This window comes from Artemia franciscana, chromosome 21 (assembly GCF_032884065.1).
Source record: "Artemia franciscana chromosome 21, ASM3288406v1, whole genome shotgun sequence".
In the NCBI taxonomy this organism is placed as follows: domain Eukaryota; kingdom Metazoa; phylum Arthropoda; class Branchiopoda; order Anostraca; family Artemiidae; genus Artemia; species Artemia franciscana.
The window spans coordinates 29,846,688-29,868,209 of record NC_088883.1 but is presented as its reverse complement, the minus strand read 5'-3'; the positions used below and the strand labels follow the sequence as shown (position 1 = coordinate 29,868,209).

Here is a 21,522-nt window from a genome sequence, read left to right as displayed (position 1 = left end):
GATAGGACCAATTGCTGAGTTTAGGACCAAATTAAGTTCAAGACCAGTTTTCTAAGTTTAAGGAATTCAATGTGAGTTTTTTTCAGAGAAAAATATAGTTTGCGCTCATGTTTTGTATCTATATTGATAAAACACGGTTCAATCTGAAACTCTGAATCCAAGATTGAAGAAGGGGGCACATTAACTTGATACTCCATGGTGAGAAACATATCTACATACAGCAGTGGTGGTTTGGCCTGAAAAAGAATTTTCAGGCCAAATTTTAACAAAATTTGATACTTATGCATTATAGCGACCTACTCGAGTTCTTAATCTAAGTAGATCTATTAGATCTGAGAAAAACCGGTTCATTTCTCTGTATTTGGAGACAATTAGCTTAAGCTCAGTGGGAATACTACGCTGGAGATATATTTTAATTAGATATTTAAAATAATGCGTTCTGGGCGGCCTGCTTTCCATAATTCTTTGTCGTAGTTTCCTTAATTTTCTTAATAAAGTATTATATTCTCATCTTATTTTGGTATGTTTCATTAGGATTAACTTAACTTCACTTCTTGAGTGGTGTTGACTATAATTCATAACTACCCAATATTTTTATTTATTAACAAAATCATTTTTAATATATTGATTAATTAATAATATTTTTTTGATTATTTAATTATTATTAATTTTAATTGTTCTTAACATTATTTAATTATATTGTTGAATTTATGTTTTGTTTGATTAATTAACTAATAATTTGTTATTACCGTTTGTTAACCTTGCCCTCTAATTTATTTCAATAAAAACCAAATTTCGAAAATTAAAAAATGATCATAACCGTTAGATTATTAATTTTCAACTTTGCACCCTTAACATTTCTTTGCAGAGGGCAAGTGCCACTTTGCACCCTTAACATTTCTTCGCAGAGGGCAAACGCCACATCAGTCCTCACTAAAACTGACTCTAATGTATGATTCCTTTTTAGAATTAAATAAAAAAAAAAACTAATTTTTTTTGCTGAAAGTAAGGAGCGACATTAAAACTTAAAACGAACAGAAATTACTCCGTATATGAAATGGGTTGTCCCCTCTGCAATCCCTCGCTCTTTACGCTAAAGCTTTTAATTGTTTTAAAAAGTAAAATTGTGGCAAAGAGTCAAACTTCAGCGTAAAGAGCGAGGGATTGTGGAGGGGACAACCCATTTCATATACGGAGTAATTTTTGTTCGTTTTAAGTCTTAATGTCGCTCCTTACTTTCAGCTAAAAAAATTAGTTTTTTTTTATTTAATTTCTGAACGTTTTTGAATTAATGCATGTTTGGTTTTGGCTCTCCGCACATAAATTATTAAAATGAAATTTGTATATTAATTCTTTTTTTGGCTAAATGGCTTTCTCTTAGTTTTGATCAGACGATTTTGAGAAATAAGGGGTGGAGAAGGAGGCCTAGTTGCCCTCCAATTTTTCGGTTACTTAAAAAGGCAACTAGAACTTTTAATTTTTAATGAACGTTTTTATTAGTAAAAAATACACGTAACTTAAGAATTAACTTACGTAACAAACTTTCATAACCTTATATTTTTATTATGTATACGAGGGGGTTTGTACCCTCGTTAATACCTCGCTCTTTACACTAAATCGTAAGTTTTGTCCCAATTCTTTAAGAATGACCCCTGAATCAGAAAGGCCGTAGAATAAATAGTTGAAATTACTAAAAATACTTTAGCATAAAGAGCAAGGTATTTATCTCCTCCTAAATACCTCGCTCTGTATGCTAAAGTGTTTTTAGAACCCCTCATATGCGTAATTATCTCTGTTCGTTTTAAGTTTCAATGCTACTTCTTCCTTTCATTTCAAAAAAACGTTTTCATGTTTATTTTTCATTGTTTTCTTATAGTAATGCTAGAGAATCCTGTGCCCTTTTCATTGAATTTTTCTTCCCCCATGACAGATTCCTCCAAGGAAAGATCCTCCAACATAGCCCCCTCTCCTCAGCCCCACCCCCAAACAAAATAAAATCCCCCTGAAAACGTCTGTACACTTCCCAATAACCATTACTATATGTAAACACTGGTCAAAGTTTGTAACTTGCAGCCCCTCCCCCAGGGATTGTGGGGGAGTAAGTCATCCCCAAAAACATAGTTATTATGGTTTTCGACTATGCTGAACAAAATGGCTATCTCCAAATTTTGATCCGTTGACTTTGGGAAAAAACGAGCTTGGGAGGGGGCCTAGATGCCCTCCAATTTTTTTTGTCACTTAAAAAGGGCACTAGAACTTTTCATTTCCGTTAGAATGAGCCCTCTTGCGACATTCTAGGACCACTTGGTCGATACGATGACCCCTGGGGAAAAGAAAAAAAAACAAAAAAACAAACAAATAAACACGCACCCGTGATTTGTCTTCTGGCAAAAAATACAAAATTCCACATTTTTGTAGATAGGAGCTTGAAACTTCTATAGTAGGGTTCTCTGATACGTTGAATCTGATGGTATCATTTTCGTTAAGATCCTACGACTTTTAGGGGGTGTTTCTCCCTATTTTCCTAAATAAGGCAAATTTTCTCAGGATCGTAACTTTTGATGGGTAAGACTAAACTTGATGAAACTTATATATTTAAAATCAGCATTAAAATGCGATTCTCTTGATGTAGCTATTGATATCAAAATTCAATTTTTTAGAGTTTTGGTTACTATTGAGCCGGGTCGCTCCTTACTACAGTTCGTTACCACGAACTGTTTGATATCATAAATGCTGCGTTGTGAATTAAAATATATGTTCGTCTCTTGCAGATGCCCTGTATTTGAATCAAGTAAGTGTGACAGATGAAGACATATTTATTTACAATCTTGGAAATATGTTTATTCTAGACGGTGTCCTATTTACACCCACTTTAGAGAACGAAGAGATGACCACTACCACTGTAAGTTAATTCAGAAGACGAGTATTTTTCTTTTTTTGTCTTATTTTGTGAGTTATTCAAGGCGATAGTGACGTATCTACCCAAACTTATGTTAAGATCGTTGGAGCACTGGACTTCAGTGGCGGTCTTAAATTTCAATCGTTTATTTCCATGTTTATGTCTTTGAGTTGTAATTCCTATTCTTTTAATAAAACGGCTCTATTTTTATCCCACGCAAATATTCTTTGTTTGATGATCAGGCTAGCCTTGAGTTCACTCCTTTTTGTCTTAAATTAGGTCGCAAACGTTGTATACAAGGATAGACCTGTATTAACGTTAAAACTTAAAGTATAAATTGGTTGATGATCTTAATAAATTACATTTATTCCCGGAGAAGTATCTGTTTGAAAGTTATTTTTCAAAGATTTTTTCACTTTTACACTCATCATTTCAATTCACGTGTCTTGAGTTCTTTTGAACGTCGAATGTTTCCAAGCAGGGTCATATCCATTTGGGGGGGGGGGGAGGGTTACAGGGCTCTTAAGTTTCCCTTCCATCAACTTGACTTAAGAAACATAGATATAATGGAACCTTATACATTGTTTAAACTTAGGGTAACAGACAAGTACCACTGATATCAGGGATAGGACTTCCACAGGTCCTTCGAGACAGGATCTTCAGCTGTTCCACTTCACTAGAATTTTTCAAGGTTTTTGGAGGCTCCCCCCTGAAAATTGGGTTTTCAGAAACCCTAAAATTATCGTGAGTAGAAATTAACGATGTTTTGTGTTAATGTTTGTGCATTTACGAAAGTTAATTAATCAAAATAATTCGGAGAACTCAATTATCTTTCTGGGAAATATGAATAAATCCAGAAAACTAGGGGAAACTCCTAAGAATTCAGAGATAGTGGAAGCCCAGAATAATCTCCAATATATTTGTAATTAGGGCAAACAAACGATTTATAGACAACCTTTAGTAGTATAAAAATTAGTTTTTTGAAATTTAAAAAATTAAAAACTTTTTTTTAAGTTTGTAGTTGTGCTAGATATCAGGTGTATTACTCCTGAAAGTTTTTATCTACTTGATTCTTGTATTTTCTTTAAGGTATTAAATCATTTTTCCTTCTATTGATGGTTAATCTTATATTATTTGACTTTCTCGGGATAACTCCACATGCTTCAAAGATTTTATGGTTAAGTCTACGGTTAGAAATATATATATATATATATATATATATATATATATATATATATATATATATATATATATATATATATATATATATATATATATTCAGTTTCGATTTTGTATATATTGCTTTAAAGATTAAACAATCAAAAAGTAAAAAACCGTTTTATTTGGTTTGCTTTTAATTATTTATTTTTGCTGTTTTTCTGTTTACAGATTTTTGTTACCCCAGTGGCTACCGGTCTTTTGAAGTTTTTTTCCTTTCGTTCTTTTGAAGAAAAAATTGTAAATTTATGACAAAAATAACTCCAAAATATCAGTACTGCTGATTTACTAACCTCTCTTAATTTACTTATAGCAATATCACCCAAAAATTCTATACTTGCATGGGATAAGGCCTATTAAGGTAAGGTAGCTTAATCAGTAACTGACTTTTACTTTACTTTATTGCCGCGAGCTTTGCTTTTTTTAAAGTCTTTGGCAACACGGGTATTGGGAAGAGATGGTGGGGGTGGGGCTGCCAAGAAAAATTCCACACTGGAATGAGATAAAGCCTGTTAAGTTGAGGGAAATTAGTCGGTACACGACTTTCTGTATATTTTCCTGTATATTTCCCCCGAGAGCTCTACTTGTTTATTAGCCAATTATTACCAGTGATTCAGGAAGCCAGTAAGATCGGCTACCTGGATTCGGATTGGACTAAAATTGACTGCCTAGTTGCCTAGAATTGGCTGCCTGGATTCGGGGGTTTGCTGCCTTTAAATGACAGCCGTGTCTGATTGGATCTTAAAAAGTGCATAGAATATGAATCTCTCTTGCTGGTTTCCTGGACAAAGCAGTGACACTGCAAGTGCAATTTCCTATGCCATGCTCCCTTACCCCCTCGATCATCACTAGTTTAAGCCATGAATGGCGATATGGCACCCAATTCTTTATAAAAATAGGACACTGAATACAAGGGGGTGCATTGAAATTTGAAATTTTAACAAGTCCTATATTTCGGAGGAAGGTAAAAAAAACAGCTTTTTAATCACTATATTAATCATCTGGTGTATCGTATGGTACCTTATGGTAATCATATGGTACCGTATATATCATCTGGTGTGACCAGATGAAAGTTTGCAACTATGCAAACCTTATAGACTTGGTTATCTTTTATTTCACACTTGTGACAGCAAAAGAAAACCAGATTTATTTTTTCCTTTTTTGGGAACCTGAAAAGATCGTTAACGACTCAGAATTTTTTATGTGTTTCACACCAAGACTGGCATGCAATGCTTTGATAGTCACACACCACAATTTTCAACTGTAACGGATTGGATCTGCACGGTTTGCCACCTTGATTGCCACTTTGATGCTTTTTTTTTAGGCAAATCACACCATTCACTTCTGGTGGAAGAATTGTTTCTTTGAGGTTTTAACTAAATGAGTTGTTTATTTCTTAGGATTCCCTTTAAATTTTGAGAAAGTACAAAAAGATGAACAACAGGCAGCGACAAAAAGAACGAGAATGACTTAGAGCGAGTGAATAACAACTCTCTGGGTGAAAATTGTTGTCGTTTTACTTTGTTTGTCTTCATTTTTTCGTTCTGCTTTTCTTTATGTGTTATGTCCTAGAATGCATCAACTATCTTGAAGAAACAACTAGAAAGCTTTGCTGAAGTTTTATTATTTATAATTAAGCATTTTTCCCTTTTTTTTTCCCTAAAATTTTTCTTAGGGAAAGTCCTGGTTCAACTTCATTGAAGTGAGAATTCTAGAAATGCTTAGAAAATTTTAGTTTTAAAGGTCTTTTTTTAAAATAATCTTTTTAATACGTTCATTTGAGTTTTACTGAGAACGGCCCTTGGATATAAGGTCGAAATATTCATTTGAGGTTTGAGTTTCACTGACTCTGTCCAAGTCCTATCCTCGATATTGATGGTACTAATTTATTACCCTCGAGTTTCAAACGGTGCACAAGGTGCCTTTGAGGTTTGATGTACGGTCAAAATGTCCTTTGCGGTTTGAGTTTCACTGTCTCACAAAAAAAAAATTACCTATTGATCTAATCTCTTCCTTTTGGTATTTTCCCATTGATCTAGTCTAGTCTTTACTGGTCTCTTCCATGACTCCTATGGAAATAATGTAGATGGTAATTTTGAATCCATTATGGTAAGCTGGTATCCTGAGATTTGCAAAGATTTTTTTTATTTTTCACTTGTTGCCGAAGTCATCCCACTTCTTACATAAATGTAAATTTTTATTTAAATTAGTCTACTAATAATGTTAATTTACTCCTTAATATAATTAAATTTAAAAGAAAACTAAAAAAGCAAAAAAATAACAAACAAACCTGAAAAATAATTAGAAACAAAATATTTTATTCATAGAATGGCCTTTTGCAAGATGTACCTCAGTTTTTTATATACAATTAGCCTTACAATTAACAGAAACGGGTCAGTCGATAGATCGTTTTTAGAAAGTTCAAGGAGTGGCGGAGATTGATTGTACTGGCTAGCTGGTTATTTTTTTGGTGATTTTACCGAAGAGATGGACATTTCAGTAACTGTTGGTTAAAGTTTAGTAAGATCTCACTATAGATTTTGTGTGCATTTCTCATTAAATTTTTGCGTGCCTTAATGCAACATTTTGCCTCATAGGTTCACAAAAATATTTCGTGTCTCTATATATTTGGAAACTATATAATTATAATTTTGTAAAGTCATAATTTTGTATAGTCATAATTTTGTATAGTCATATAGTCATAATTTTGTATTGTTATAATTTTGAGGTAGTTTAAAATCGCAAGTTTGAGGGAAATTCACTACACATGGCCAAACGCCATGGCCTATCGTATACTGACCTCTGAGAAACTGTTAAGTGTCTCCATATCGATTTTTCTTACTTTGAAGGACATCATGCAAAATCATTTTTTGCGTTACGAATTAATTAGCTAATTTCATTTATTTATTAATAGGATGAACATTGTGCAAATAAATATCAATAAAGCCAAAATTTATGTTGTGATTTTAAGGTAAAACTTCTTTCTGAAACTAGAGATTTCATGACAAACTTGCAACTGTAACTTATACCGAAAAAACAATATTATTTATATCACTAAATTAATTAGTCTCAGATCTATTAATTCAATGAACCCAAATTGTGCTATTACTTAGAATTTGGCTTTGTGAAAGATCTAAATTTTCTTCAAAATAGGAAAATTATCCTTTCTTCAACAATTGTGATCTTATATTCAAAACATTGTAAATCTAAAAAATTCTTACTGTTTATATTGTTCAACCTTTTAATAATCAATGAGACAGGACAGAAAACAGTACCACTCAAACCTTGTTAGTCAGGTAAAGTACACGTCCAAAAATTATAATAGCAGGAAAATGTTTCAACTGCTAAAAGAAACAACTGGAAAAGGCTTCTTCAGCAGCTGACACACTAAAAACTAGTGCAAGGAAATCATTCGATCAGAAGAAAGTTAATTAGAACGCTGGTGAGAACGCTTCTTCGAGCTACTGAACCTCGTCAAAGCCCCATGAGATCTGCATCCTTTCTCAGGTCCAATGTAGCTTTACGATATCGACTTGAACCCAGCAAGCATCATAGAAGCACTAAAAGTGCTTAAGTGAATAAGGAGCAGCAAGATACCAGAAGAAGATGGGATAGATACTAAGATTTACAAGGCATCTCCACCCCAATTATGCCGCCTAACCAGCATAATTGTACAATTGTAGGTGACAAAGACTATCCCAAAAGACTTAAAAGTATCGACCCTTGTGCCAGTTTACAAAAAAGGAGATATGCCTCTTTCCTGAAACTATAGAGGCATCTCCTTAACTTACCATGCGATGAAAATCTTCTGCGTCATTCTCTCAAATAGATTTAAAGAAACACAGGACTAACTAACCCTTCCTGAGCTGGCAGATGCGTTGCCTGAAGCAGACACTCTTGATCTGGTTTGTCCAGTAATAATGCACCAGATTTCACCTAGCGCTGCTTGTTACTTTCAAGACTTCATTGCTGCTTTTGACCCTTTTGTCTGAGAGGAACTATGAATAATGTCGGCTGAGTTTGGAGTGCCCCGAGACCTAAATGATATACTTTGAAGTGCATACGTGATATTTGGACATCGATACCGGCTTCTGAATCCTGTGCAACGGGTCAAACCCGTCAAAAATGGTCTCGGGCACCTGGATTCAAACAGGCATGTCCCCTATCGCCCAAATTATTCTACTGTGTGATAGATTGGATAAAGAACAATGCTCTAAAAATAACAATAGAGCTGTCTTTGGACAACTCGATGATTTCTTTCAATCTTTGACAGACTTTGATTTTGCCGAAGACGCTATCTTTCTCGAAACCACTGCCGACGGCGTGCAAGACATGGTTAGTAATGCTTTCAAGGCCTCGAAGTAGATTTGTTTAATCATAAGCAGCTCTAAGACTAAATTGGTGACCTTCAACAATTCTGCTTAATGTTAAATCATCTTAGATGGCAAACCGATTGGAAATGTCGAGGAACCCAAGTACCTTGGGTCCATTTTAACACCACATGATGGAGCTGAAAAAGATATTTCTGACCGCGTATTAAAAGCGTGAACAGTCTTCACCAATCTAAAAAAAAGGCACTATAGGCAAGAGGTGAGATCTCAAGAAATTAAAAATCAATGTCTAAAAAGCATGCGTTTGAGCTGTACTACTGTACATGTCCGAGTTATGGTCGCTCAAGCCAGAAGAGGGTAGAGCTTTGGACCCGTCTGGTCACCGCTGCCTTCATTCAACAGGGGGTCTGGAATTCCCTATAATAAAGTAAGAAACCCTTGTGGCCTGACTGAAGAGCAGTCTCTCGCGATCAAAAGACATCTCTTACAGCTATTTGGCCACGCCTCGCATCGCCCCAAAGTGACGACGTGTCGAGACGTCCTTATCTGCGAGCCAGCACCCTCCTGGAGGATGCTGGCTTCCTCCAGAAAGTTTCCTGGAGAATTCTGTCCTCCCAGCCGAGACGAAAAAAGAACAACCTTTGGCAAAATCCAAAGCCGGTATGGAACCGTGTGGAGAGCTCCGTTGGCATGGCTGGAGATGGGATTGACTGAAGATTGCCAGTAAAGTTGCAGCCGACAGATAAAATTGCACGTCAGAAGAACGTCCATAATCCATTCGTACCCAGCACGACAGTTCTTCGTCTGGTTCCTATCAAAAGAAATTGTGCACCGAAAATAAAAAATTATAATTCAGTATATGGATAGAGCCGAATAAAACAGTTAGTGGTAACGAACTGTAGTAAGGAGCGACCCAGATCAATATTAACCGAAATTCTAAAAAACATAATTTTGATACCAATAGTTACATAAAAAGAATCGCATTTTAATGCTGATTTTAAATATATAAGTTTTTTATCATCAAAAGTTAAGAGCCTGAGAAAATGGGCCATATTTTAGAAAATATGGAGAAACATCCCCTAAAAGTCATAAAATCTTAACGAAAATCACACTATTAGATCAAGTGTATTAGAGATCTCTACTGTAAAAGTTTCAAGCTTTTATATACAAAAATTTGGAATTTTGTATTTTTTGCCAGATGACAGATCACGGATGCGTGTTTATTTGTTTTTTTTTCCCCAGGGTTGATCATACCGACCCAGTGGTCCTAGTATTTCGCGAAGTTTCTTATTCTATCAGAAATGAAAATTTCTAGTGCCCTTTTTAAGTGACCAAAAGAATTGGAGGGCACCTTGGCCCCCTCCCACGTTCATTTTTTACCAAAGTCACCGGATAAAAATTCTGAGATCGCCATTTTATTCAGCATAGTTGAGAAACCTTATAACTATGTCTTTGGGGCCGACTTACTCCCCCCTTGGGAGGGGCTGCAAGTTACAAACTTTGACCAGTGTTTACATATAGTAATGGTTATTGGGAAGTGTACAGACGTTTTCAGGGAATTTTTTGGTTGGGGCGAAGGGGTTGAGAAGAGGACTTTATGTGGGGGGGGGGGGAACTTTCCGTGGAGGAATTTGCCATGGGGGAAGAAAATTTCAATGAAGGTGGCGAGGATTTTTTTGCATGTTTAAAAAAAATATATATGAAAAACTTCTTTTGACTGATAGTAAGGAGCAGAAATAAAACTTAAAACCAACAGAAATTATTATGCATATTAGGGTGAGCCTGGCTCTATCTTGATTTTTTTTCCCCAAATATCTTTCTATTGCAGTTTTTCATGTCATACCACGCTCAGGTTGTATTAAAGTGCCTTCCGGGTTGAGATAGTATGACATACTGACGAATTCTTATCAGAAAATTCTGGAACTCTTATTTGAAGTGTTTATATGAATTCTTAGTTAGGAGTGCTTATTGCAGATCAAACAGTTCATGGTAATGAGCTGTAAGTAAGGAGCAAATTGGCCCAATAGCAAACGAAACTCTAAACAAAGAATTCTTGGTTATAATTCATATCCATAGAATTGGCCTTTTACTTCGATTAAAAATGTAGATATCGTACAGTTCGTGGTAACGAACTGTTGTAAGGAGCGAGCCGGCTCAATAGTAACCGAAACTCTAAAAAACTGAATTTTAATACCGATATTTACATCAAAAGAATTGCATTCTTATGTGGATTTCAAATATATAAGTTTCATCAAGTTTAGTTTTACCCATCAAAAGTTACGAGCCTGAGAAAATTTGCCTTACTTAGAAAATAGGAGGAAACTCCCCCTGAGAGTCATTGAACTAACGAAAATCACACCATCAAATGCAGCGTATCAGATAACCCTACTCTAGAAGTTTCAAGCTCATATCTACAAAAATGTGGAATTTTGTAATTTTTGCCGGAACACAGATCACGGATACGTGTTTATTTTTATTATTATTATTTTTTTTTCCCAGGGTTGATCGTATCGATCCAATGGTCCTACAATGTCACGAGAGAGTTCCCTCTAATGGAAATTAAAAGTTCCAGTGCCCTCTTTAAGTGACCGAAAAATTGGAGAGCACCTTGGCAACCTCCCATGCTCATTTTTCCCCGAAGTCACAGGATCAAAACTCTGAGATAGCCATTTTGTTCCAAAAAATTAATAAGCAAATTTCGTTTTCATTATTCATGTGCGGTGAGCCAAAATCAAAACATGCATTAATTCAAAAACGTTCATAAATTAAATAAAAGAAACACGTTTTTTTAACTGCAAGTAAGCTTAAAACGAACAGAAATTATTCCGTATATGAAAGGGGTTGTCCCCTCCTCAACACCTTGCTCTTTACGCTATAGTTTTTTTAATTCTTTAAAAAGTAAAGTTGTGACAAAGAGCAAACAGCAAAGAAGGAATTTAAGGTTTAAACCTGTTAAGCCTAAAACGAGTAATACTTAAAGCAAAAGTTTCGTGAATTGAATTGTCAAAGATCCGTTTGAAAAATATGTAAGATGCAGGTTTTGAATCTCAATATTTTAGTACCAACTTAGAAATACTTTTATTTTCAAAGCAAAATTTTTAATGACTAATTTATTGGTCTCTAAATCGGTTTATCTCTTACACTTCACTTGGCACATTTCATTCTTTTAAGAACTTTCTTTACCTTGAAATTTTTTCTCATTCAAATTCTTTAAATATTTGAAAACAATAAACCAGCCAACGCGGAAAATGTATATAACTATGTTTTAGTTAGAACTATGTTATATAGTTAGGACTAGCTGTAACGTAAGAGTCTTAACCATTCAAAGAAAAGTGGTTCTATTCCAATTTGATTTTACGGTTCGAAGCATAGCTTATAAGCAAGGAAAATTGATCATGTCGAAACTATTCTCGCCTTAACAAATTGAACCAACATTTCTTTTAGGACTTTTCATAAAGAACGTAGTAAAGGAGAGCCCTTCACCCCTTATAAAAAGTTGGAAAGCTTCTTCCCCAACGTGGTGAAAACTTTGTCATGAACAAAAAAACACGAACTATTTTTTTTTACTTGTACATGAAAAACACACTTTCAAAATAACTAAATACCTCCCTCTTCGACAAAACTCAGGAGGTAGCCCAAACCTTGCAAAAACTTTGAATTTTTTATGTTTGCAAAAGCTGTCTGCACTGATTTATTTTAATTTTTTTTTGCAACGTTAGATCAGAAAAATGTTTATCAAAAACTAAAATATTAAATATTTGGAATTTTTCTATGTAGATTTGATCTAGAGATTACTCTATCGTATGTCCATGCTGAACGTCAGAGGCAGCTCTGTAATGCTGCCTCTTATGTACTAATCACAGCCTCTGGGTAATGGCCCTAGATTGTGTAAATTAATCCTTTTTAATATATCTATTTTACTAGAAAGGTGACAATATTTATTTTCGTTTGTCGGATCAGTGAGAAGCTGTTAGAGATCGTTCCTTGGGCAAAAATTGCCTGAATTTCCTAAGAGTGTGCTCTGGAAACAACGCATGAAATTTAATAAATCAAAAAAGCTCTACGCACCCAAGTATTCAAATCAACTCCAATTCAACGCGACTGGCTGCACCTCAATAAGTCAAAAAAGCTATACGCACCCTAGTTTTCAAATCACTTGCAATAGGGGAGGATGGGGCTGGTTCAGACATAGATTTTAGCTTGGTTGTGGCTTCTACTTCAGTCAATTTTTTAGTTCCGTTCTTGACTGAAACGGAAGAGAATGTGTTGATGCTTCATTGCAAGTTTTTTAGATTTTTGTCTTCCGTCTTTTAGCACTAAGCACAAATTGTTCATGTTTCATAAATGTCCGAAGTCAACCCATCGTGTGGGGTGAGTTAGGAACTGTATGGGGGTGGGCTCGGACAGCACTTAATTTTCAATTAATACATAGATACATAGACATCTTAAAATCAAATAATATGTACACAAGTGCACCCTCTTTATCTCAAGTTGTAGTAGTTGAGGTCGTAATGGAAAGTGAGACCTCACTTTGTGCGCTCTGTCCCGCCGGTAGCAGCAGGCGATGGAAGCGCAAAAACAATGTCATCTGAAGATGACATTCCACGTCACTTCCACTTTTTCCTGGGATTTGGCCAATATAGAAAACATCACAATTATTAGACTTTCTCAGCTCGAATTTCACACTATTACTAGATCTCTGGCACCTCTGGCACCCCCTCATCATTCATAAGACATATTCCGGATATTTTTCTGTTAAAATATCTTTCTGTTATCATGCTAAATTAAGCTTCACGAAAGAATAAATCAACATATAACAAGTTTCACGAAGAATAAATTAAATCTTCAGAACAAAAATCAACATGCAAGAAGTTCAACGAACAAAACTGGTTTCACGAGGAGAAAAATAAATGTGCAAGTTTCACTAAGAAGAAATAAAAATGTAACAGGTTTCTGGATGACATAAATCAAGAAAAAAAAATCCACATGCAACAAGTTTCACATAAAAATCAGCTTGCATCATGCTTCAAGAGGAAAAACCAACATGCAACAAGTTTCACGACGAAAAATATCATGATTAATTGATATTCATTAATTGATTAATTATTGTTGCATATTTGCAACATATTGTTGCTTATGCACTTGATGCATGGTAGTTTTACTTGTTGCATATGGATTATTTCCTCAGGAAACTTAACGTATCTTGATTTATGTCTTCGATAAACTTGTTTTGTTTTCTTTCATCTTCATGAAACTTGTTGTATTTTGATTTTTCTCTTCGTGAAAGTTGTGAGTTGATTTTTATCGTCGTGAAACCACTTTTGTTCGTAGAACTTGTGCCTTGCTGATTTTTATGTGAAACTTAATTTATCTTGATATTACTCTTCTATGTTGCATATTGTTTTTTGTGTTCGTGAAACTTGTTGCATGCTGATTTATTTTTCATGAAATTTAAAGAAGGTTGATTTTTTCTTCGTGAAACTTCTTGCAGGTGGATTTTTATTCGTAAAACTAATTGCATGTTGGTTTCTTTTTCTTTCTGAAACATGATGCATGTTGACTTTTATTGAAGATACGTGTTTCATGCTGATGTTTTCTTCAACAAAACTTAATATATCATGATTTATGTCTTCGAGAATATTGTTATATTTTAGTTTTTTCTTCACAAAACTTGTTGCATAATGATTTTTCTCTTCGTGAAACTTGTACATTGATTTTCTCCTTTTGAAACCGATTTTGTTCGTGAAACTTGTTGCGTCCTGATTTTTGTTCGTGAAACTTTAATTTATCTTGATATTTTTTCCTGTTGTATGTTGATTTATTCTTTCGTGAAACTTAATTTTTCCTGATATTTTTTCTTCATGAAATTTGTTGCAGGTTGGTTTTTCTTCGTGAAACATGATGCATGCTGATTTTTGTTATTGAAACTTGTTGCATAGGGATTATGTCTTGAAGAAAATTTTTGCCCACAGATTATTTCTTCAAAAAACTTAATGTATCTTGAATTATTCTATTGTGAAACTTAACTTACCATGATATTTTTCTTCGTAAAACTTGTTGCATGCTGGTTTTTCTTCATAAAACATGATACAGGCTGATTTTTTTGTTCGTGAAACTTGTTGCGTGTGTATTTCTTCTTCAAGAAACTTTTTGGATCTTGATTTTTGTCTTCGAGATACTTGTTATATTTTTATTTTTTGTTCATGAAACTTATTACCTGCTGATTATTTTTGGTGAAACATGTAAATTGATTTTTCTCCTCGTCAAACCGGTTTTGCTCGTGGAATTTGTTGCTTGCTAATTTTTAATAGTGGAACATAATTTATGTTGATATTTTTCGTTGTGAAACTTGTTGTTAATTTATTCTTTCGAGAATATCAATTAATCCTGATATTTTTCGTCGTGAAACTTGTTGCATGTTGGCTTTTCCTCTTGAAGCATAATGCAAGCTGATTTTTATGTGAAACTTGTTGCATGTGGATTTTTTTCTTGATTTATGTCATCCAGAAACCTGTTACATTTTTATTTCTTCTTAGTGAAACTTGCACATCGATTTTTCTCCTCGTGAAACCGGTTTTGTTCGTTGAACTTCTTGCGTGCTGATTTTTGTTCAGAAGACTTAATTTATTCTGCGTGAAACTTGTTATATGTTGATTTATTCTTTCGTGAAGCTTAATTTAGCATGATAACAGAAAGATATTTTAACAGAAAAATATCCGGAATATGTCTTATGGATGATGAGGGGGTGCAAGAGGTGCCAGAGATCTAGTAATAGTGTGCCATGTTGTCATGAATTGACATGGTGTATAGCGGAGGGTTGAGTTGCGAAACCTTGAACCACTTGATTTAATGCATGATTTTATCATGAAAATATCTGTGAAATGTCTTAAGAATGATGAATGGTTGCGAGAGGGTGCAAAAAATGTCAGTGATAGTGTGGTAAATTGATGAAAATCGACAAGGTTTATCACGGAGGGACGGCTTGTGAAAATATGAACCATTGGATTTAATGCATGATTTTTAATAGGAAAATATCTGGAAATTTTTTAGGAATTATGGAGGCTTGTAATAGGGTGCCAGAGGGCCAGTAATAGTATGACACGGCAGTTTGAATTGACATCGTGTATGACGGAGGGTTAGCTTGCGAAAACATGAACCAATGGATTTAATGCCTGATTTTTTAAAAGAGAATACATTGAAAATGTCTTAGGAATGATGAGGAACTGCTATAGGACGCCAGAGGGACAGTACTAATTTTGCACGGTGATATATCACGGGGGATGGATTGCGGAAAACAGGAACCGATGGAATTCATGCTTGATTTTTAACAAGAAAATATGTGGAAAAATGTCTTAGGAATGTAGAGGGCTGCTAGAGAGGCCAGAAAGCTTATTCGTAGCATGGCACGGTGTGAATTGAGAGAGTGTATCACGTTGGGGGTAGCTTGCAATAACATGAACCAATAAATTTAATGCATGATTTTAACAAGAAAATATCCGAAAATGTCATAGGAATGGTAATATGTATCACCGGGATGCCATGGGCCAGCCACATATTACCACTGTGGCGTAAATTGCTTGGACTAGCATGTTGTACAACTTAAAGTTAAGGAGGGAGGTGTTAAAAAAATTTTCGACTTGAAATTTTTGGGGCTCAGGTGTAACACCTAGTCAAAGAAATGAGGCATTTCCATTGAGATTTCTCAGAAATAACGCTAAATATGTTTTCAATTTATCTCTAATAACAATCCCACTCCTCTGGAACTGGTTGCTAAGGGTTTTTGCTCAAAGAAACGTGGAATTCTTATTAAGACCTCACAAATAACAACATGCAAAAATTTGTCTCTTTTTCTTGCAGCTATGTCCAATAGAACAATGGAAACAGGTTATAAAGTTTCTCTGAATATAAGATCTTGAAAGAAAAATGAACCCCCCCCCCAAAAAAAATGGTTTAGGTTATAAAGTTTCTCTGAATATAAGGTCTTGAAAGAAAAATGAACCCCCCCCCCCCAAAAAAAAAAAAAAACTCTCAAGGTATTATGTAACACCCGTGTCTGCACCATCATTATATAACATCCCATGTGTGTGTCCTCAGTTACAAGCAGGGACTCACCTCGAGAACTGGAGAAACCAGTCACGTGTGAATGCATTGTCCTTAACACAGGCAAATATTCCCCTATTACATAAGAACTACTGAAATCATGAAGAAAAACATCTTGAAGAAAAATGTCTTAAAAATGTCTTGAAATGTCTTGAAACGTCTTGAAGAAAAATAACTTATAAAACATCTTGGAATGTCTTGAAACATCTTGAAAAACGTCTTGAAGAAGAATGTCTTAAAAACGTCCTGAAACTTCTTGAAAGACGTCTTGCGGAAAGATGTCTCAAAAAAGTCTTGAAAAATATATCGAAGAAAAATTTCTTAAAAAACTTCTTGAAAAGTCGTGAAACGCGTTGAAAAACATCCTGAAGAATAATGTCTGAAAAACGTCTTGAAACGTTTTGAAAAACATCTTGAAGAAAAAAGTATTAAAAAACGTTTTGGAATGTCTTTAAACGTTTTGAAAAACATCTTGAGGAAAAATGTCTGAATAAATCTCCCCCGCTTGACTAGTGGACTCTAATACGTCCTATTACGTAACAACAAAAATACTATGATGTAACAGACAAACCCTATTGCATTACAATCAAAGAATCCCACCCCTATTACGTAACATGCACCAGCATCTCTTAGAAAACATCCCTTGTGACGTAACATGCACCTGTGTCTTTAAGAAGGTTTCAAAAAAAGTTTCGGGACTGGGAATCGAAGGGGGTTGGCTTTCCCAGGACATGCAACCCCCTCACTGCTTCCATCCTTGTTGATCTATATAACAGCACCTTTTATCTTCATGTACGATGCGATTTTTGATTGTGTGGATTTAATTCATTCAGTGATAGCAATTTTTCTTCTTCGTTGCCTTATGACTTTATTTCTGCTCTTCTTAGGTTTCAATCTGGCTCTTTCTTTTCCTTGAAAAAAATTATTTTTGGGATAGTATTTAATAAAATTCTTGAAAGAAAGAACTCTTTGAAAATAACCAAAAAACATTTTTTTGGAATTTTTCGTTCGACCACCAAGAAAAAGAATGTAGACGTGTAAAAAGATTGCGAGACTAAAAAAAAACTTTCCGTTCTTTCGATTGGCTCTAAATTTCAAAAGAAGAATCAGTTAAATTAAACTAAATCTAACTTAAGTTTAACTTTATTATTTAATCAGTTAGATGTTCAACCTTTTAACTGGCTAAAATTTAAAAAGGAAATAATCGGATTGGCAGGCTCGGATTTAAATCTTTGACGCCTCTAAGCCCAACCGTGTTCACCGCTCCGTTTTTGCGAGAATCTCGGAGAAATTCCCGAAAAATTGGGGACTGCTGAAGTGTTGAACAGAGCGTAAGTGATAAACACGAGCGGATGTACTGAACAGAACACAGGGGATGAGCCGAAAGTACTAAAAGAGAGAGGTGATACTGAACTCTCAGCTCTCATTCTTGGAAGACATTTGGCAGTTTATAAGTGTCCACGGAATTCCTGTGTTGTTTTAAAATCACTTTTCTGCGTATAGGCAGCGTGGCGACAGAGTGCAACTGGTACTTTGACGATAAATCACATCGGTCCAGTTTTTATTATGAATAAATCAATCAGTGATAATTTATTGTGCCCCATGGCATTGTACGCCACTAGGCCCGGGCCTAGTATGACTATTGGCAAATCTTGCCTGGCTATTTGGCTTCCTTTTCTGCCAATCGGTTAGGTAATGACGCGATTGGCCTACAAAAATACTCTATAGACGTAAATAAACTAAGTTAAAGCACAGTTTTGTACAACAGAAAGAGTAATATCTCTCTTCTGTTTCTTTGGTTTATCTTAAATTTTCTGTTTGTTCTGACATTAACGCCAACAGAATAATCATTTAGTCATTGGCTCAATTTAGACTAGATATTAGAGAACAAACTCAAGCGCAATTTCTGTTTCCTCTTTGCCAAAGATAAGCTATGAGATAAAGTGCCTTTTCTCCTTTTCATATTTTTACGAAAAAAAAGAAATTATTAATTCAATGTGTACCATTATTTGGATATATATACAGTTGTTGATAAACTTAGTATCCACAGGAGCAAGCATAAAGGTTCTAAATTATCTTAGTAACATTCTAGTCTTTAGGTTTATTTAAAGGTAGCGCTATAATAACAAAAAAGTAGTGCCATTCGGTTCCGCAATGAGCACTAGTCAAAAATATAATGGTCCTCATCGTGGCAACCTCATTGCTTCTAATGGGGCAGGTTATAACTGTAGGCTAGATAAAAAAAGACAATAAAAATCTATGATAATAAAATTTTGTCTTAATAATATACAGAAAGTGTTTGTTAATCAAATTTATTTTCCTTCCATTTTTATTCACGCTTTTAAATTGCTTTTAATAACATATTTATTGAACTGTTCTCATTATTCACTACTTTTCAAACAGTTTGTGGTAACGAACCATAATTAAATTACGACTTATGCCAATAGCCGTAGCAAACTCGATAAAAAAGGATTTCAAAAAGAATAGGTAAGTCAGTAGTTATTTTTATGCTACTTTCAAGTGTATTTTTAAAATGTGAATTCTTCAAAGGAATTTGAATTGTTCAAAGGAATTGTTCAGTGAATTGTTCATTAAATTTGAATTGTTCAAAGGAAGGAGGAGGGGTTAAATCCCTCACAAGTGATCCAATTCCCAAAAAAGTTGCTAAGAAGGTGATTGAAAATAGGGAGAGATTGTATTTCTGGGTAACAGTCTTTAAATTTTCTGATAAGGGTCTTCAAGCTGACCTTCGAGGAATAACCCACCTGTGTGTAGCTTTATGGGTTTGGATGCACTTCGGACCAGTGGCATCGTTTGGAGGGCATGGATGTATTTTCCCCTTCAATGATACGGAGAAAAATTATTATACAATCCATGCCTTTTGACTCTTCGGATGTAGACCCTTCTTGCCCCCCCCACCAAAAATAAAAAATTCTGGAGCTACGCCCCTGCTTAGGACACATTATTTGCCCTATATATATATATATATATATATATATATATATATATATATATATATATATATATATATATATATATATATATATATATATATATATATATATATATATATATATATATATATATATATTTATATATATATATATATATATATATATATATATATATATATATATATATATATATATATATAGTGTTCTGTTTGTCTATATATATATGTTCTGTTTGTGTTTTTGTTTGTTTTTATTTTCAATACAATTTTGACAGAGTTTGCCGAGATAGAAAATTTGAGAAAACTTTTTCTTATGTTAACGTGCCTGGAGTAAGATACATGTATAAATACAAAAGATATAAAATTTACAATTAGAGCCAACCTTCACTAAACTTCTAAGATATATCAAGGCAAAAATATAAGAAAAACAAGAATAGAAAAGGTTAGAATAGATGAGGAATGTCCTTTACCAGCAACAATTAAATTTCTTTACAATCCGGGCAGGGGGCCTGAAAGGTCAAATATGGTGATGTCAAAAGTGGTAAGTTAACTCATCCAATTTTCATTAATGTATAATATTCCGGTTCAGTAATTGATGCCAAAGATCATTGATAGAAGCAAAAAAATGAAGCATAAAAGCAAGAAACTAATGGATGTCCATTTTCTAAATACCGGTTAGACGACATGGAACCTAGAGACTCTGCGTCCTGAATCGAAATACTGGTAGTCTGGGAAGCAATACTCCAATCGCAGCCCTATCCTGATGTACAATTAAAGTTGTAAGCCCCTTGAATCCACCTATACTCCGAATAGAGACCTATGCCGATGTTCTATTGAAATTGCTAGCCCCTTGTACACGCCTATACTCTGATGAGAGCCATAGCATTTCCAGGAAACATCGCATGCCATGTTTATTTTCTTGGTGAAACAATACAATGAATACTGCAACACACAGAGCGTTATCTCAACTTCCTGTGATAAGAACATTTTTCAGGAAACCTCGCTTGTCAGGCGATATTTCAGCGAACAGTATCCCTCTCGAGACCATCGTTTGATCATTGTTATAAATACATCTTTTTATCGTGCTATATGAAAACTAATGCAGAGTCAGGCAAAAGTATTCTCAGACATACAGACAGAGAGAAAGAAAGAGAGAGAGAGAGAGAGAGAGAGAGAGAGAGAGAGAGAGAGAGAAAGACAGAGAGAAAAACACACAAAAATTGACACACAGGAATGCAAACAGACGCAGATATAGGCAAACAGATGCTCAGAAACACAGAGAGAGAGGGAGAGACAAAAGCACACACAAAGTCAGACATTCAGGTATAAAAACAGGTGCGGAGAAAGGCAAAAAGACGCTCATACACATAGGCACAAAGAGAAAGAGAGAGAGAGAGAGACAAAAAACACACACACAAAGAAAGAAATTCAGACACGCAGGCATGCAGATAGATGGGGAGATAGGCAAAAAAGACGTTCAGACAAACAGGCACACCGTAATTTGACTGTTGCAGAGACAGACAAAAAGACGCAGAGACAGGCAAACAGAAACAGTTTTTCAGACACAGGTTCAAAGACAGTGGCAAGAGAGAAAGAAAGAGACAAACACACACAAACAAACACACGAGTCAGACACACGGGCATGCAAACAAACGCAGAGACAGGCAAATAGATGCTCAGACACACAGACCCTGAGAGAGTGAGAGAGAGAAAAACATAAAAACACACAGATTCAGACACACTGGCATGCACATAGACGCAGAGACAGCCAAACAGACCCTCAGACACACAGGCAAAGAAAAAGAGAGAGAGAGGGAGACAGAGAGAGAGAGAAAGAGAGGATAAAAACACACACAAAGTCAGACAAAGGGGCATGCAAACAGACGCAAAGATAGGTAAACATACGCTCATACACACAGATGCAGAGAGACAGAAAATACATACACACAAACTCACAAAATCAGACACACAGTCATGCAAACAAACCCAGATACAGGCAAAGAGACGCTCAGAAACACAGG

General features: G+C 34.9%; 1 protein-coding gene across 4 annotated transcripts in view; it reads left to right on the top strand.

Annotated features, from left to right (window-relative positions):
- LOC136040842 (uncharacterized) overlaps window positions 1-21,522 on the top strand; it is a 291,726-nt gene that overhangs the window by 137,334 nt on the left and 132,870 nt on the right. For 3 of the 4 annotated variants that reach the window (XM_065725200.1, XM_065725197.1, XM_065725196.1), the window contains exons 9-10: window positions 2,772-2,902; window positions 4,431-4,478. In XM_065725200.1, the coding sequence (XP_065581272.1) occupies window positions 2,772-2,902; window positions 4,431-4,478 (179 nt within the window). The remainder of the gene's footprint in view (window positions 1-2,771; window positions 2,903-4,430; window positions 4,479-21,522) is intronic. The other variant, XM_065725199.1, reaches the window with a different exon arrangement.